Genomic DNA, 14,981 nt, shown 5'->3' on the forward strand with positions numbered 1-14,981 from the left:
TCTTTTTAAGGATCCCATGGGTCCCTGTCGTGGGAGGGACCGGGGGTGGGCGGGTGGATTTCAGCGAAAAACCGGAGTTTCTCTCGATGCTGAAAACAACTGTGCCAGGCAAACCAGAATACGGAAGAACCAGGATTCAGGAGGTAATAGAAAAGGAGAAGATAGTTTAGAGCATTACCCTAAATGACCGAGATCCGCCAATCTCTCCGCTGCCAATCACATTCAACTCATTTTTTCCGTCCCTTCCATTCCCCTCGCAGGCTCACAAAAAAAAGGGCGCCACCACAAGTCAATAGGAGTCTCTCTCCTGAATGGAGAGTACTCAAATGTTGCGAAGGGACCAAGGCGGTAACGCCTGCTGACGCCTTTCATTTAGCATTACTAGTAGCGAGTAGAACCAGCCACCGTGGAAGAACGCCTACCCTAAGTGCCAAACCAAATTCTGTCGTCTCCGGGGAGTTTTTTGGGGACTTCCCATCTACTATGCAAAACGGCAGCATTCGTTTTCGCGGAAAAACAAAAAAAGAAGCGCAGAGCACAGAAAGGAAGTACCGCTGCTTTACAGCCACTGTTGAAACGACCGTAAAGGAAGAAGGAGAAACAAACAGCGCCTCTGGCGTCGTTGAACCCCAATAAAGGGGGAAAACACCCTGTGTCTGCCCCACCCTTCCTTCTTGTCCACAATCGGGGCGATGCAACAGTTCGAAAGCAGTCCGTCAAAGAGAAACAAAACAAAAGAGAAGGGAAGAGAACGCAGATCACAAAAGCACAACTCTTTCATCGCTGGGGATACTCGCAAACGAGGGGTGAAAAGAAAGAAAGAGGAGGGTGATAGTATTCTATACTTCACGCATAATAATCGCAGTAGTTGTGGTAATAATAATAACAGGAACCGCTCGCTGTCCTGTCGAGACGCACGTGCCACGGCACGCTGCACAGCCACAAAACACACCAGAAGAAAATAATAATAATAATAACTGAAGGAGAGAGAGAAAAATAAAAGAGTGCGAACACCACACCGCGCAACAAAGAATGCTGTGTGCCGCGTTCATCCGCAGCGCCTGCTCGCCTTGGGGTAATATGTGTATGTACCTCCTGTGGGGGGAAACCCAACGACTGAAAGGGAAAGCAAAACTCGAAAGCAGCACAATGAAAAGAGGAGAGCAGAAACCAACGGCAGGAGGGGGGGGGGGAGAGTCATTTAGGCAAACTTGGTGGTCTTCTTGCGTTTCAAAGACGGATCCAGCCCCGACACGCCACAGCCACCCTGACGCCGAATCTTTTCACTGCACGGAACGACAGCGGCCACGCCGGTCACCTGACCCGCCTTGGCCCTCTCCGCATCGCGCTGCGCCTGCAGCTGCGCCCGCTCCGGCGACGCGATCCACTTCTCCGCAATCGACAGAATCGCCTCACGCAGGTACACGTACTCCTCCGGCGTGTTGTACACAAACGCGCTGATGCGTAAGTACTGGCGACCCTCAATCCGCTTCACGGGCACCTCGACCTGGAAGATGTCGTGCAGGCTGTCCTGGATGAACTTTGTGGTGATCAACTCGTCCTGCAGCGCCACCGGAAGCTCGACCAGCGACATGAACGGGGAGTGACGCGCAACCGGGCGAGAGTGGAAAGCTCTAGTCAGCATGTCGGCAGCCGAGGAGAGCAAGTGCGCGCAGTACTCCCGCACCCGGTCGTAGCCCTGCGTCTCCCAGAAGTCCACAACGGCAGGAATCGAAAGGTAGGCGCCGTAGTCGCGGGTGCCGTCCCAGATGAACTCTGACAGCAGGCCCTCGCCCGCACCGTGCGACAGCACCACGCTGTGCATGCTGTCCATGTCTTCGGCCCGCACCCAGAAGAAGCCGGCCGACTTGGGCGAGGAGAACCACTTGTGCAAATTGCCCACGAAGACGGTGGGCTGAGCGTTGGCGGGGAGGGCGTTGAAATTCAGATCGATCTGCAGCGGGACGTGGGCGCCGTCGATGATGATCTTCGTCACGCCGCGCGCCCGCAGCGCCGGTACGATGTGCGTGAAGACGGGGAAGCAGAGGGCGCTGGTAGAGGTGACGTAGTCGAGCACCACCGTCGTGCAGCCCGGGGGGAGCTGGAGGCACAACTCCTCTGTCAGCGCCGCGTCGTCGCCCATGACGGCGTCGTCGTGCAGAAACTTGTTGAGGGCGATTTCGTGCAGTGTCGCGCCGACCTCCTCGCAGCGGAACCACATCATCTTGTAGACAGAGAGGTACTCCGTGTCCAGGAAGGCCACGACATCGTCCTTCTCGATCATCCGCATCGCACTGTTCAGCGCAAACGTCGCGTTCTGCAGTAACACCACCTGCCGCGGGTCGGCGTGCAAGAAGCGGCTGAGGGAGCGGATGCTGTAGACGATGAGCGGCAGCAGCTCGCGGTCCACAAACTCGACCACCTCCTTCTCCATCTGCTCCTCGTACATCCGCTTAATCAGCATGGCACCGGTCAGCGAGCTGCCAAAGGCGCCGTGGTTGATGAAGACCATGTTGGGTGTAATAGAGAAGTACTGCTCGCGGAACGCGCGTCCCATCTCGCAGAGAGCCATCGGCCGACAAAGCAGGTTGTTCATCGTGCGCTCCGCCGCGGACGTCCACCCACCCACCACTGGCAGCGACGCACGGTTCTTCACGTCGTCGACGCTGCCCACGTCGCTGCCGGTATGCGTGTTGTCATCGCTGTCGGAGTAGCCAGCCCCAGAGAGAGCGTCTTCGTCCTTGCCCAGTGTCTCTCCCGTGGTATCGGAGAGTCCTGCGGAGGAGACGGCGCCACACGCGCGCTGGGCGGCCTCCGAGCGATTTCTCTTGCGTCCCGCGAGAGGGACTAAAGATAGTGTGTCGGTTCCCGCCGGGTCTTCTTCATCGCCCACGACAGTGGCGATTTCGTGCTGGGAGAGAATGCGCTTGGCAAAGGCGGGGAGGTTGGGTGGAGGCTTGTAGGTCGCCTCGTCCATTGCTATTAAGTCCTCGACATTTTCGGAGTGGAAAGAGCCGAAGCCTTCAAAGACGGAAATGGTGCCGTTAAGCCTGTGCTGTTTGCTGGCGGCCAGCAGCGCCTCCAGCTGCGCCGGCAGGCGGATGGAGTCCCACTGAACCGTGGGACAGCTTCGTTTACTTTTCACAACAGGGCTAAAGGACATGACAGAGACGTGACGGCGCTAGTGCCGTCGATTGGGTGTTGTAACTGTAATTGTTTGTTAGTTTTTCGATCTTCTTGTGGGGGGCGCGAAGCCACTTTCGGCGTATGAGCTTTATTTGGTGTTCAGGCAGCACAGACGAGATATACAATGGAAGCTAGAAAAAAGATACTTAATGTTTGAGCGAGCAATGCTGATGGGCAGTGTGCGGTGCGTTAATCATTGCTCCTTCTAATGCGATGATTGTGTGGGGCAGCAGAGGAGGGTGGAGGAGTGACGAGCGCGGAAAGGAATGCGTCGTGAAGATTCAAAAAGACGAGTCACGGTGAGAACAGAAGGAAGAGGGAGAGTAGCCGTGATAAAGCGAGCTCCACCGGCCGATGCGGACCCACTTCTGCAAGCCGCGCCAGGGTGGCAATTCGCAACTCTGTCGAGAAGGTAAGCCACACACGACAGTCGAAAGGCGAAGATGCGTTACAAAGAAAAAAAAGAAGCGCTCGTCGTTGCTTCTCCCTCCTCACTTCGCTAACGCGTGCATTGAACGACGGAGACACGCACCGCACATTTTCCTCCACCGCAGCACACAATACGTCTCACACGGTGCATCGTAGGAGGTGACTGACTTACTATTTCTCCTCAACTTTGGAATTTAGAACTGTCGTATAGATAAGTGCTTAAAGAGTGGTGTCGCTTTCCACGATTAAGGGTGTAAAACAAACGCGCCCTCGTTACCAGTGAGCTCCGTACAGCAAGTGAAGAGGAGGTGGGAAAGAACGGCAACCTCTCAGACGCACACGGGACGCGACTCACTACGAGAGAGAGATACAAATATAGACGACCGCTTTACACAGTTTAGCAAGACAAATATATGGGGAAAAAAAGTCAGCAGTAACAAATGTCTCGATGTTACGCGCACAGAGAGGATATGAACAAAACAGAGTCCAAAATAAAGAAACAACAAAATAGTAATGATAGAGCTGGCAGTCAGGCTTCCCGGAAGACGCATCAAATGTCTCCCTGCGGAAAGGGTGCGACAAGAGAAAAAAAAGCGTGTATTGCTTTCGACAGGAATAGAATTGGCATTCCAAAATCTCTCACAAAAATGCCAGAAAGCGAACAGACTGTTGCTCCCGTTTCGATTTCCATCGACCTTTCACCATGGAAAAAGGGAGAGAGACAGCTTTTACGAACACGAGGGAAAGAAAACTCTCTTCGACAACAGCGGTGCTTTCAGTGAGTTCTGATGTCGCTTCCGATGAGACCGACGCGTGGCGTCGGTCGCGATTTAAATGATATACTGTACAGAGAAGAAGAAAGAAAAGCAAAAACAAGAGTAGTGAAAACGATCTTCTTTCCTTTCCGCTTTCACACCCAGAAACCATACAATAAAGGCAAGTAGTAAATCACTAAGTCACAGCAAAAGAGAAAAAAGAAAAGGGGTTTCTTCTGCCTTTATTCCCTCTCTCCTTTTAAAAAGAGAATCCGAAGGGCTTTTCAGTCCTCGGAAGCAATCTGTCTCATCGCACTCCTTCCTCCACTTTTCATTTCCTCTCCTTCACTTGCTGGCTCCTGTCCATGTTTTAGCCTTTTCTTTGGCCTCGGTGCAGCCTGCAAAAAAAAAGAAGATACTGTTTGAAGCAACAAATCAGCAACTAAAACCACAGAGGAAATATATATATGAAAAGCAAGGTGAACACAGTTAAAACGCAACGAGAAAAGGAAGAGAGTTCTCCGAAAAGACAGCGGAGGATAACGGTCGTGCAATGAACAGCACACTCACGCATCTGGGGTCTTTAAAAACAAAAAAAAAATAGCAATGAGAGGGGGAAAAACATGCGCAAGAGGAAGTACGTTTTATCAGTAAAGGAGTTATTATCAGCAGCAACGGTTATTAAATTAATTGTATACACTTTATAAAGTATATATATGAACCTTTCTTTACAAGATAGGTGTCTCGCTGTCAAATCATCTGCGCTCTCAGCTTTTTGGTTGTGATGAGCGCGACTGCGTGAAGGACGGGAGCCCAAATAGGTGAAGGAAACTAAACGATTGAGCTGTACCCAGAAGAGATAAGAAAAGTACACGTCTGACAAACGTACGCGAATCTCAACGGATCACAGCAAAGCCTACAGGAAATTGTTTCGCTTGGATAAAGAAGAAAGAAAAAACAAAAGAAGTGAGACTTGTTAAATTAGTTACCTTCGTTTTCTCTTTTTTTCTTTGCGGTAGCAGCTACGAATTTTCCTCAACGCTGTCAGCGCTGCCGCACACGGAAAAATAAAAAGGAAGCGACGACAAAAAGGGGGTTGCAACCAGACGTTCAGGCTCCACGTCTTCGGGTGGAGTCGGTAAGGTCGCTGCTGTTCGGGCAGACGAAATATACACTTTTCTCCCCTTTCGCATCAAACAGAAGAAAGAAGCCCTTCCGCGCGTTCTGCGCCGCGTTTTCTCTTTCTGCGCCTACGGCGACAACACCCCGGCTTTCCTGCACAAAGCCACCGTCCCCTCCCCCACCACAAACATGTACCGTCACCCCCACCTCTTTCAGCTGCAACGGAGACGAGCAACGGCAGGGAGAGGTGAAAGGCGCGAGTCGGTGCATTCACCCCAGTAGTGGGCGCAAACTGGAGGTGAAGAGCGGTCCCCCACACAAAACACAAATAATAATGAAACTAGACACCATGGATTGCAGTGAGCGGAAAGATATAAGCTGGTGAAAACAACGAAACGATGTGAGGCAACGAAGGACACGCAGACGAGAACGCACTAGAAATATATATGAAAGCAAGGAGCTGCAACGAAACCAGCATAACAGGAAGGAGGATGTCAAAACATCCATATAGAATCGTGAAGAAGTCGATAGAACAACCTACGAGTAACCAATACGTGAAGAGAGAGAAAGAGAGGGAAGAGAGGAACACAAACATCTAATAGCTTGTGTGTTTTACAATTTTTCCCTTTTACGCGTTTTTTGCCCTTTTTTGAAGGGGAGAAGAATAAATAAAAAAGAAAGCTGTTTCGGCGCGTCAGTGCAGAGGACAAATGTGTGGACCGCGTAAACACAAACACACACAATCCCGCACATGAGCATCAGCAGCGTGTGGCCGACACACTACGCCGATTTCATTCCAAGAAAAAATGAAGCGAGTCCATTCGATAAAAGCGAGAAGAAATAGCAAGCATAGTTCTCAAACAGCCAAGAGGAGAGATGACGCGGTGAAAGAAAAGATGCGAGCGAAAGGAAGGAGCACACGTAAACGTTAGAACAAGAAGAAAAAGAAAAAGAAGAGGGGAGGAAGAGAGAACAATACTAAGAAGAGAAATCTAAAAATGGTTGCCGCAGAACGCAACAACAACGACAAAAGAAAGTCCTCAACGCAAAGCAAAAAGACGAAGATGGAGAGAGAGAAGGAAATAAACCCCCGCACTTGTTCTGGCACGCACTCGTAGTAAACCGACGTTCAAGTGGAGAAGACGGGGGGAGGCAAGTCACGCTGCGCTATATAGGAATAAATAAACAAATACCTTAAGGAGAAGTGACATAGTCACTACTCGACGAAAATAATAACAGGAAAAAAAACAAGAAAATACGTGAAAAGGCATAAAAGAGAAGTCAAAGAAGTGTAGCAGCAAAAATTTACACGCAATAGAAATCCATATGAATAATACTAACACGAATGAATCAAGCGCTCCACAACGCACGTGCGACGCTCTCCGTGCTCATAAATATGTGTCGAGAAGGTAGTTGCGTAAAGTAAGTGGGACGCCGGCTACAGTTTGAGCGAGTGCGGTCTCAGCGGATCACAAATGGTGGCATCGTGAAAACGGAAAGAGGATTCGAAGAAACATAAAGGCTGTTGCTGGAGTTCATCGTTACATTCACTTAGTTCAGGCTAAGAAGCAGAGAAGAGAAGTGGAAGTACTTCATACACTTTCACCCCCGCGATCCTAACGAAACGTGTAAGAGGAAAAGAAAAGGAAAGTAAAGTAAATACACTCAATCCTGAGGAGAACACAAAAAACTATTGGCGTTTCTTCACCGCAGCGAAATGCTGCTGTGAATGTCTCAAGGAAGCCCCGCTGCTACGCGACAAATAAAGAGACGAGGACAGGAAGAAACCGGAGCGACCAACAGGCAAAAAAAAAGGCGGGGGGAATAAAGACGAGGTGTCGGCACAAAGTACCTGAAAGCTGCATACGCGATGACGGCAACAAAGATCAAGCGTCCGCGTTTACGTGAAAGAGGAGGCATTGAATTCCCCTCCTCCCTCTGGGCTACACCGACTCCCTCGCACTATCTCCCTCCTCCTCGCTGCATTTTTATTCCGTCTGCTCAACTCTCCGCGTAGCAGTTGTGCTCTTGCCGTAGCACGCGTGGTGCGACGGAGTAACTCCATGCATTACGTTTGCCTTCTCCTTCGGAGTTGACCACAACTTGGGCCAACGCCTTCTAAGCATAGGAGAAGGCGGCTTGAGCGGGTGCCTTCACAAAGCGCTCACGTGCGTGCGTGCGGGCACCCGCCTCCTGCTTTGTCATTACCACAGCTCCTTCACGTACTGATCATCCGCCACGCACACCGGAGTCATGGCTGCGTAGGGGCCACAAAACGAAGCTGACGGCACGCAAATGCGGTCTCTGCGTACGTGAGAGGCGTAGCAAGGCGGCGGCGGCGGCGGAACGGCCGCCGGAGCCGGGTGACCAGCAGAGACTGTGTAGACGGCGGAGTGCTCACTAGGTGTCGGCATAGCCTGCACGTACGTCGGGAGTCCCACCACCGTCGCCCCCCGTTGTGGCGCATCCACATGGAAGGTGGAACACGCTGCGGACACGTACGGCGGTGCCGCCATGTTTGTTGCAGCGGACGTAGCCTTCGCGTTGCGCATGGGGGAGCCGACGCTGCGTCCGGTGTAGCTGTGGGGGTGCCGCTGTTTCACGATCGGGCCGGTGTTGGCTCGTGTCGAGTAGCTGTGCGGCTGACCGCGCGCAGGGACGCCACTGCTTGTTGGGTCCATGTAGGAGGTGAGGTTGCGGGTAAGAAGGGTGTTGCCGCTGTTCGTGTTGATCTTGGTGTTCGGAACACTAGGCCGGGTGACGGTGTCCGGAAGGCCGCTCGCCGCCACAGGGCCGCTGGGATCTCTGTAAGACGTTGGATTGCCAAGGACAGTGCCCCACGTCGTGCTGCTCGGGTTGCTGCGCCGCGTGATGCTGTTCGAGTTTGTGTCGAAGACGGCCGCCTCACGCGGCACGGGACTCACCTCCGCCGTGTAACGCGTCGGCAGCGTTGGAGCAGCCACGGCGTGCTGTTGCTGCTGCGTCTGAGGGGGTGCCTCGCTCTTCACCGTGTACGCACCAGATGGAGACCCCACCGGCGAGCCGCAGCCCTCCTCTTCCTTCTCCTTCGCCTGACCGAGACGCAGCCGCATCGTGGACGCCGCGATGGCCGCACGCCGGCTCGCAATGAAGGAGCTCGACGCCAGCGAACACGAGACGAAGGCCATCCCCTGTACCAACAGCTGCCGCTTCTCCAAGAAGCGCGCCTCGCCAGGACGGAGTGGCCCAGCGACGGAGGGGGGCGGAATCAGCACGGGCGAGAGCGGACCGGTGGGAGACGGTGAGAGGGCCATGGTACTCAGCGTCAGGCTGTCGAACTGCGGGGAGGCAGACAGAAAGGAAACGGTCGTCGGGGCAGTGGAATGCGCGGGCGACGCCGACGGAGAGCCAACCCCACCCGCCGCCGCGGCCTGGGGATGGAAGAGACGACAGCGCGGTGGCAGCGGTCTCAGCATCACCCGTGGTGTCGCCGCACGCCGTGCCCGGCCGCACCCCACTACGCTCTCCGCGACGCCCAAATCTTCGCCCTCGTCGCCGTCCTTCTCCGCCAACTGGAGCTCCAACTTTGGCATCGGCACCGCGGTCGTCTTCACCGATGGCAGCGCCGTGACCGGAATTCTACTGCTCACGGTGGGGGAGGTCAGTGTGGCTCCACGACGGGCGCTGTCCCTTGAGATGCCGGCGAGGTCGCCGTACCTCAAGTTCTCCTCAAAGCCCAAGACGAAGCCCTCGCTGCTCCACGGGTAGACGGAGGCGATGCAGGTGACCGCCTTGCTCGCGATACTGGAGAGATCGCCGTTGCGCTCCTTCGTCCGCTCCAGGGTGCGGCGATACTCCTTCTTGATGGCCGCCAGCGAGCTGCGCATCTCCGCGGCGCGGGCGGCGAAGACGGTCTCGCTCAGCGTCCCTGCGTCACGGGCCCTCTTTAGGTTTGCGTAGCTGCTGCGGAAGGCCTCCTGCAGCAGCAGAATCACGCGGTGTTCACTCCAGCCCTCGTGCTTCATGTAGAAGGCCTCCACCTGCTGCCACCGGTGCACCTGGCGCTCGTAGGCGGCCTTGTGATACGCCTTCACGCGTGCGGCTGGTAGCGGAGACTGCGGCTCCTCCTCCTCTGACGATGATGATGTGCGGCCGTCTGAGGAGTCCTGTGCGGGGCAATCCTCCTCGTCCACGATCGGCATATAGGACGTCAAGCCGCAGCCGCCTTTGCAGCCGGGGGAGTCGCGGCGGCTGGTCCATGAGGTCGGCTGCGAGGAGCTCTCGCTCGTTGTGGCGGACAGACCGCAGACAACGTCACCGCCCTCGCCCGATGGCGACGTCACCGGGCTGCTCAGCAGATTCTTTGTGCTCTCCACATCTCTGCAGTCGATCGACGTCATGATCATTGCCGGCGTTGTAGCAAAGCAACGCGGGAAGTAGAGCTAAAAAGACAGGAAGTTGAATCAGACTTATTGTGTGCTTCAGTGCTTTCCCTCGCAGCAACTCAGCGGCTCTGCTGATATCGGTGTGGATATGAAAGTCACGAAAAGAGTTACAAGTCGTGTCTTGCGTCCATCCAAATCGGGTAAATATCCTAGACAAGTGAGAATGGTGGGCTGCAATGGGGCCAAGGGAAAATAAAGCGAAGCGCTTTAATTGATCTGCGGCAGCATCAGAGGGAGACGGCGCCGTTCTCGATCTCTGGTCTTCAAGGGAAATGAAAATCAGGTCGAACTAGGTCGAGACGATCTCGACTGCGAGTCAATAGCGCGTGTCGCCAGAACCCACAAAAAGATGACCCTTCCCGCAGGAAAGAGAAAAGGGAAAATATATAGATGTTACAATCAGCAGTTCAAAAGAGTACAAGATAAGAAGCGACGTAATCAATAAAAAAAGTGCTTTTGGCTGACAAGTTACCTGCGCGGTCCACTGCCGTCGACAAGACAACTTGAAGAACAGTTTGAGTAGAGGGGGGCAGCTGGCCTCGTCGCAGATGCAATGCAATGTGACGCACACACGGGAAAAGACAGAATAGTAATAACAACGAAGGCAGACAAAATATCTAAACGAGAAGAGAAACACGAAAGAAAACACTTAGCGTTTACAGAAGAAAACACAAATTTGAAGAGAAACACTCACCACCCATTCACGCAATGATGCGTGCGGGTGCGACGGAGAAAAACAGCACAAACAGAAAAACAGAAAAAAAAACTAGCTTATGGAAATACGGAAAGAGCGCAATGAAGGAAAAGTACAATAAGTAAAAGAGAAAAAAGAAAAGGTAAAATGAATAAAAGAAGAGAGACTGGAGGGTGTGGCAGCTTGCTTTCTTACTGCTGTGACAACGTGCGGCGTCAAGTCGAAAGCAGGTGCGTAATGGTGGGACACACACACAAGGAAAGGAGAGAAGAAGAAGGCAAACGTAGAAGGAGACGGGAGGGAGTGAAGCAAACCGTCAAGCCGTAGTGCTTCTACTTACAGCTGAAACACTTATGGGAGCACCGGCGACTTCAGTAGATGAGGAGCTTCGATTCTGTACGGCACGCATCGAGTTTTCTGCGTGGAGGCTTTTCAAAGCTGAGAAGAAGAGCAAAAAGCGTCTCGCTCAATAGCGCGGTGAGCTGTCGAGCTTACGCAGCAGCCGGAAGATGGCGCTTTTAGTGTCCGCAACACTTGCCGTTTTCTTTTCTTTCTTTTTACAGTTTTGCCGATGAAGGTAGCTTCTCTGCGGTGCAAATAGTCGCGATCCTTTCGTTGCGCACAGCTGGCGTTGCGATAGAAAAGTGAGAGAGGCAAACAAGCCAAAAGGGGGAAAATAACCTTTTGCTCCTTCTGAGAAAGTTATGTCGAAGCTGCGGGGAATATTCAAAAATACGTGTGCTGGAGCGCATGGCGCGCTAGCGAAATCAATGAGCTCCTTAAAGCACACTCGTACCGTTATTCTTGACGGGTACGAGTTCAGCTCACAAAAGCTCGTTGTCTTGGGTATAAGACAGCAGCCCACACCACGGAACGAAGAGGCAGCCAGACAAGAATGTGGCCCCCTTGAACGGTCCAACGTAGGCGAAAATAAAGAGCGGCGTGTAGACGCCCCATGCGGTGAGCAGCGGGTACGGCATCACGCCCTTCAAGATGTGCCGCTCCACGCTCGCCACGTCGTTGCGCTGGTAGGCCCCCGCGTCGTGTGCATTCATAAAGCTCGGGTCGGCCAGTCCGCCCCGCACGGCTGTCATGGCGTTGAAGTACGACCACAGAAGGAGAGGCGTCACGGCGACCTGCTGCAGGCTGAGAGCACACAGGCACGACGTGGCACTGCGCGTCAGCCGGCCGAAAATGCGAGGGAGAGACCTTTCGTACTGCGCCAGGAAAGCACCCGCGACGAGACCAAACACAAAGCTCTGCGCAAGACGCTCCTTGTCGAGTAGGGCCAGCATCTGCGCACCGGACGGACGCGGCCCGTCGCGCTTCTCGCCGCGAGCCCTGCGTGCAGCGGCCTCCTGGTGGGCGCTGTAGAACTGAGCGAAGAAGTCACCGACGCCCCACACGGTGCCGAAGAAGGCTGCCCGCCTCACGAGGAAGGACATTTTTGTATTCGGTTGGATCTATTCAGTGCTGTCACAATCAGGTGGAGGACGATAAATAGAGAGAGAGAGGGATCAGAGGCAGCGACGTCGATATTGGGAGGTACGCGTTGTAGAAGGAAGTAAAAGCAAAATGGAGAACAAAGCAGTAAAGGGAACGGGGAGAGCGCTAGCAGAGCTTATCCTTTCGTTTCCCCGTGCAGGTACCTCAAATAGATCCCCTTCTCTAAAACAGCGGTACGACGCTGGATTGATCCAACTGTCTTCTTTGTTGTTGCTGCTGCTGCTGCTGTCGATGTCGTGTGTGTGTCGAGGACGCGCTGTGAAAGCGAAAAAAGTTAGAGTGAATAATAATAATAAAAGGCGTAAGAGCAGCGCGCACGGAGGAGATTCAATAACAGAAAAGGAGAGGGAAAATGGGGGAGTCACCTGCAGCGATAGATGAAACTCAAAAAGAGAAAACGCGAGAAAAACAAGAAACGGCGAACGCTTCCAGACAGCGCCACGGGTTTAACTGTGAAAAGGTGCGTTGATTGTGGCGAGTACTTCATTGAGGCGCCAAGGAGAGCCGCTCTTGGGGCCACGGTTGCGCATTTATTTGGTTCTCCCACACTCCTTTTGGGGGCTATTCTCATCTACCTCGATACCCACCAATGGAAACCAACTTCATGCAACTCGGTGGATAAGCGGTTCATATTTGTGCGCGAATGCTTTTCGACATTGACTGCAAACACGGTAGACACGGGTGAGCAACTGCACGTGGTCATACCACTAGCAGGCCCACCCCTTTAGAAACAACACTTATGAACATACACGAGCAAACGTTTTCGACACAAAGTCCTCCTTTCTTTCATTCAGTACTAAAAAACAATTATAAAAACCAGCTCCACTTAAAAGAGCGCCTTGAAGGAAGAAGTCGTGAATACACCTCTCAGCTAACAACAACGATGGCATCACGGTGACAACACCCAGGAAACGCAGAAGCAACCCGTCAGTACCGTTTAGAATACCCGCCTTGGATAGAGGGAAAAGTAAAAACGAAAGGAGAAACAAAAATGAACATTTTTTTATTTTTAACCTATTTTTTGTGCGTCGTGAGTTACACTTACCTTACGCACTTACGAGGTCGTCTTAAGGCGTTCTATGATGTTGCATCGATTGCGAGGGAGGGCCGCGTGGAACAAAGCAGAAGGGACTACAAATGTAGAGGACACTGTGCTCATTTGGCGTAAAACAAAGTGTCATTGAGAAGGGGCGGAAAGCCCGGTCTACAAAAAAAAAGTGAAGTGCAGAAAATATCAACAAAAGGTCGCATTTTCACTGCCATACGCGCCACTTTTAATGCTTCTCCCTCTCTTGTTTTCAGGAGAGAAGTCCGGAAAAGGAAACATAAAAATATATTTCGTGTGCAAAAGAAGAAGAGAAAACGCTCCCCTTCTACTCTTTGATGATGCCTTCCTCTTTCAGAATGCCTTCATACCGTTTCAGTTCACCTAAAAAGCCTTCATTTGGTCTGGCGGCTGGCCGCGCCTGCCGCACCATCCAGAGGGCCTCAGTGCACGTCAAGCCTTTCAGATGCATAATGTACGCCACAGCGATGGTGACAGAGCGCGACATACCAGCGAAGCAGTGGATCAGCACCCCCTTCTTGTTGGACCGTGCCTCGTCGATAAAGCGAAAGGACTCTTCGAAAATAGGGATCATCCCCTGCTCAGGGTAGTCATCAACGCCCACGACCAACTGCTTCATCCACGGCTCCACCACGACTTCTAAGTTGCGCCCGGCAGTGAGGACATAGCCTATGTCGAGATCGTGGTAGACGGTGACCGTCTGTGCCGTGCGGAGGGACCCTAAATAGAGAAAATCGAGCACCTTGTCGGGGTAAATTTTGTTCAGCTCCACATTCAGCCACCGCAGCGTCGTCGGCCACTTTTCCATCTCCATCTGCTTCACAAAGCGCGGTCGGTTGTCTACTTTCAGCAACACACGCTTTGAGTTTGAACGGTGAAGCTGCGTCAGCTTCTCGTACGGAACAGGGTTGTCAAGCATGGACTCATTCATCGCCAGCAGCAGCTCCTCCAAGCACGGACACCACGCCAGAAACTCCATCGGCAGCCGTCTAAGACGGTTCGACTCCATGCCGACGCGGCGCACGACTGGCAGAAAGGGCATGCCGTGCGCATCCCTCTCCGCTCCCTTCACCCCCTCAAACGGCAGCGAGACGAGGGCGTTCGTGTTCAGCGAGAGTACCTCCAGTTTGGGAAGGTAAAACAGGGGCAACGGCAGCGAGGCGAGTTCGTTCGTGTTCAGGTCCAGCTCCACCAGATTCGCAAAGGCGTCATCTTGGAAGAGGGAGGCGGGAAGCGTGGTGAACTTGTTCTCGGCGAAGCTGACCTTCCACAGCGAGGCCACCGGGAGATCGGAGGGGACAGACGACAGACCCAGCGCAGAGAGGTTGCACTCCCCCGTCCCGATGCTTTGCTCGATTTCGTTCCGCATCTCCTCCTCGAGGTCGGAGGCGGGCAACATGCTCAGTTTCCGCGGCCCCCGGCTCAGACTCGCCGTCAGGAGCGAGTAGCCGCTTGCTGCGTTGGAGACGATGGAGGAGGAGTTCTCTGACGAGGCCTCCGACCCGGACTCCAAGCCGTCCGACTTCCAGTCGCCAAAGGCGCCGAACTCAGAAGTGCTGGAACGCTGACTCATTGCGCGAAATTGTTTGTTTTCCTGTTACCAAAAGGAGGAAAAAACTGTAGAAGTGAGATTGTATGCACTAATGAATGAGAGAGCAAAGACACTAGGAACAATGAAGGGGCGAACAACACAAGTTAAAGTCACGGGGGGGGGAACAAAAAACTAATCGCTGGTATTTATATATATATATATATATATATATATATGTGTGTGTGTGTGTGTGTGTGTGTGCGTAGAG

The 14,981-nt window shown here is 53.1% G+C and overlaps 4 protein-coding genes across 6 annotated transcripts; all 4 read right to left on the minus strand.

Annotated features, from left to right (window-relative positions):
* Positions 1-1,201: 1,201 nt before the first annotated feature.
* ABB37_01824 (hypothetical protein) lies at positions 1,202-3,392 on the minus strand (the record flags this gene model as incomplete). 2 transcript variants are annotated; one of them, XM_015798478.1, is made up of 1 exon in its annotated part: positions 1,202-3,392. In XM_015798478.1, the coding sequence occupies exon 1, from the start codon at positions 3,161-3,163 to the stop codon at positions 1,202-1,204; it is 1,962 nt and encodes a 653-aa protein (XP_015663998.1). In that variant the 5' UTR covers positions 3,164-3,392. The 2 variants fall into 2 exon arrangements, with proteins under 2 accessions (XP_015663998.1, XP_015663997.1); XM_015798477.1 differs by having other exon boundaries at positions 1,202-3,389.
* A 4,304-nt stretch (positions 3,393-7,696) lies between these two features.
* On the minus strand, positions 7,697-9,877 carry ABB37_01825 (hypothetical protein; the record flags this gene model as incomplete). Its single annotated transcript, XM_015798479.1, has 1 exon — positions 7,697-9,877. The coding sequence occupies one exon, from the start codon at positions 9,875-9,877 to the stop codon at positions 7,697-7,699; it is 2,181 nt and encodes a 726-aa protein (XP_015663999.1).
* A 1,557-nt stretch (positions 9,878-11,434) lies between these two features.
* On the minus strand, positions 11,435-12,373 carry ABB37_01826 (hypothetical protein; the record flags this gene model as incomplete). 2 transcript variants are annotated; one of them, XM_015798481.1, is made up of 1 exon in its annotated part: positions 11,435-12,373. In XM_015798481.1, the coding sequence occupies exon 1, from the start codon at positions 12,053-12,055 to the stop codon at positions 11,435-11,437; it is 621 nt and encodes a 206-aa protein (XP_015664001.1). In that variant the 5' UTR covers positions 12,056-12,373. The 2 variants fall into 2 exon arrangements, with proteins under 2 accessions (XP_015664001.1, XP_015664000.1); XM_015798480.1 differs by having other exon boundaries at positions 11,435-12,084.
* Positions 12,374-13,489: 1,116 nt separating this feature from the next.
* ABB37_01827 (putative phopshatase) lies at positions 13,490-14,755 on the minus strand (the record flags this gene model as incomplete). Its single annotated transcript, XM_015798482.1, has 1 exon — positions 13,490-14,755. The coding sequence occupies one exon, from the start codon at positions 14,753-14,755 to the stop codon at positions 13,490-13,492; it is 1,266 nt and encodes a 421-aa protein (XP_015664002.1).
* Between the last annotated feature and the right edge of the window lie 226 nt (positions 14,756-14,981).

This window comes from Leptomonas pyrrhocoris (genome assembly GCF_001293395.1).
Source record: "Leptomonas pyrrhocoris isolate H10 chromosome Unknown, whole genome shotgun sequence".
Taxonomy (NCBI): Eukaryota; Euglenozoa; class Kinetoplastea; order Trypanosomatida; family Trypanosomatidae; genus Leptomonas; species Leptomonas pyrrhocoris.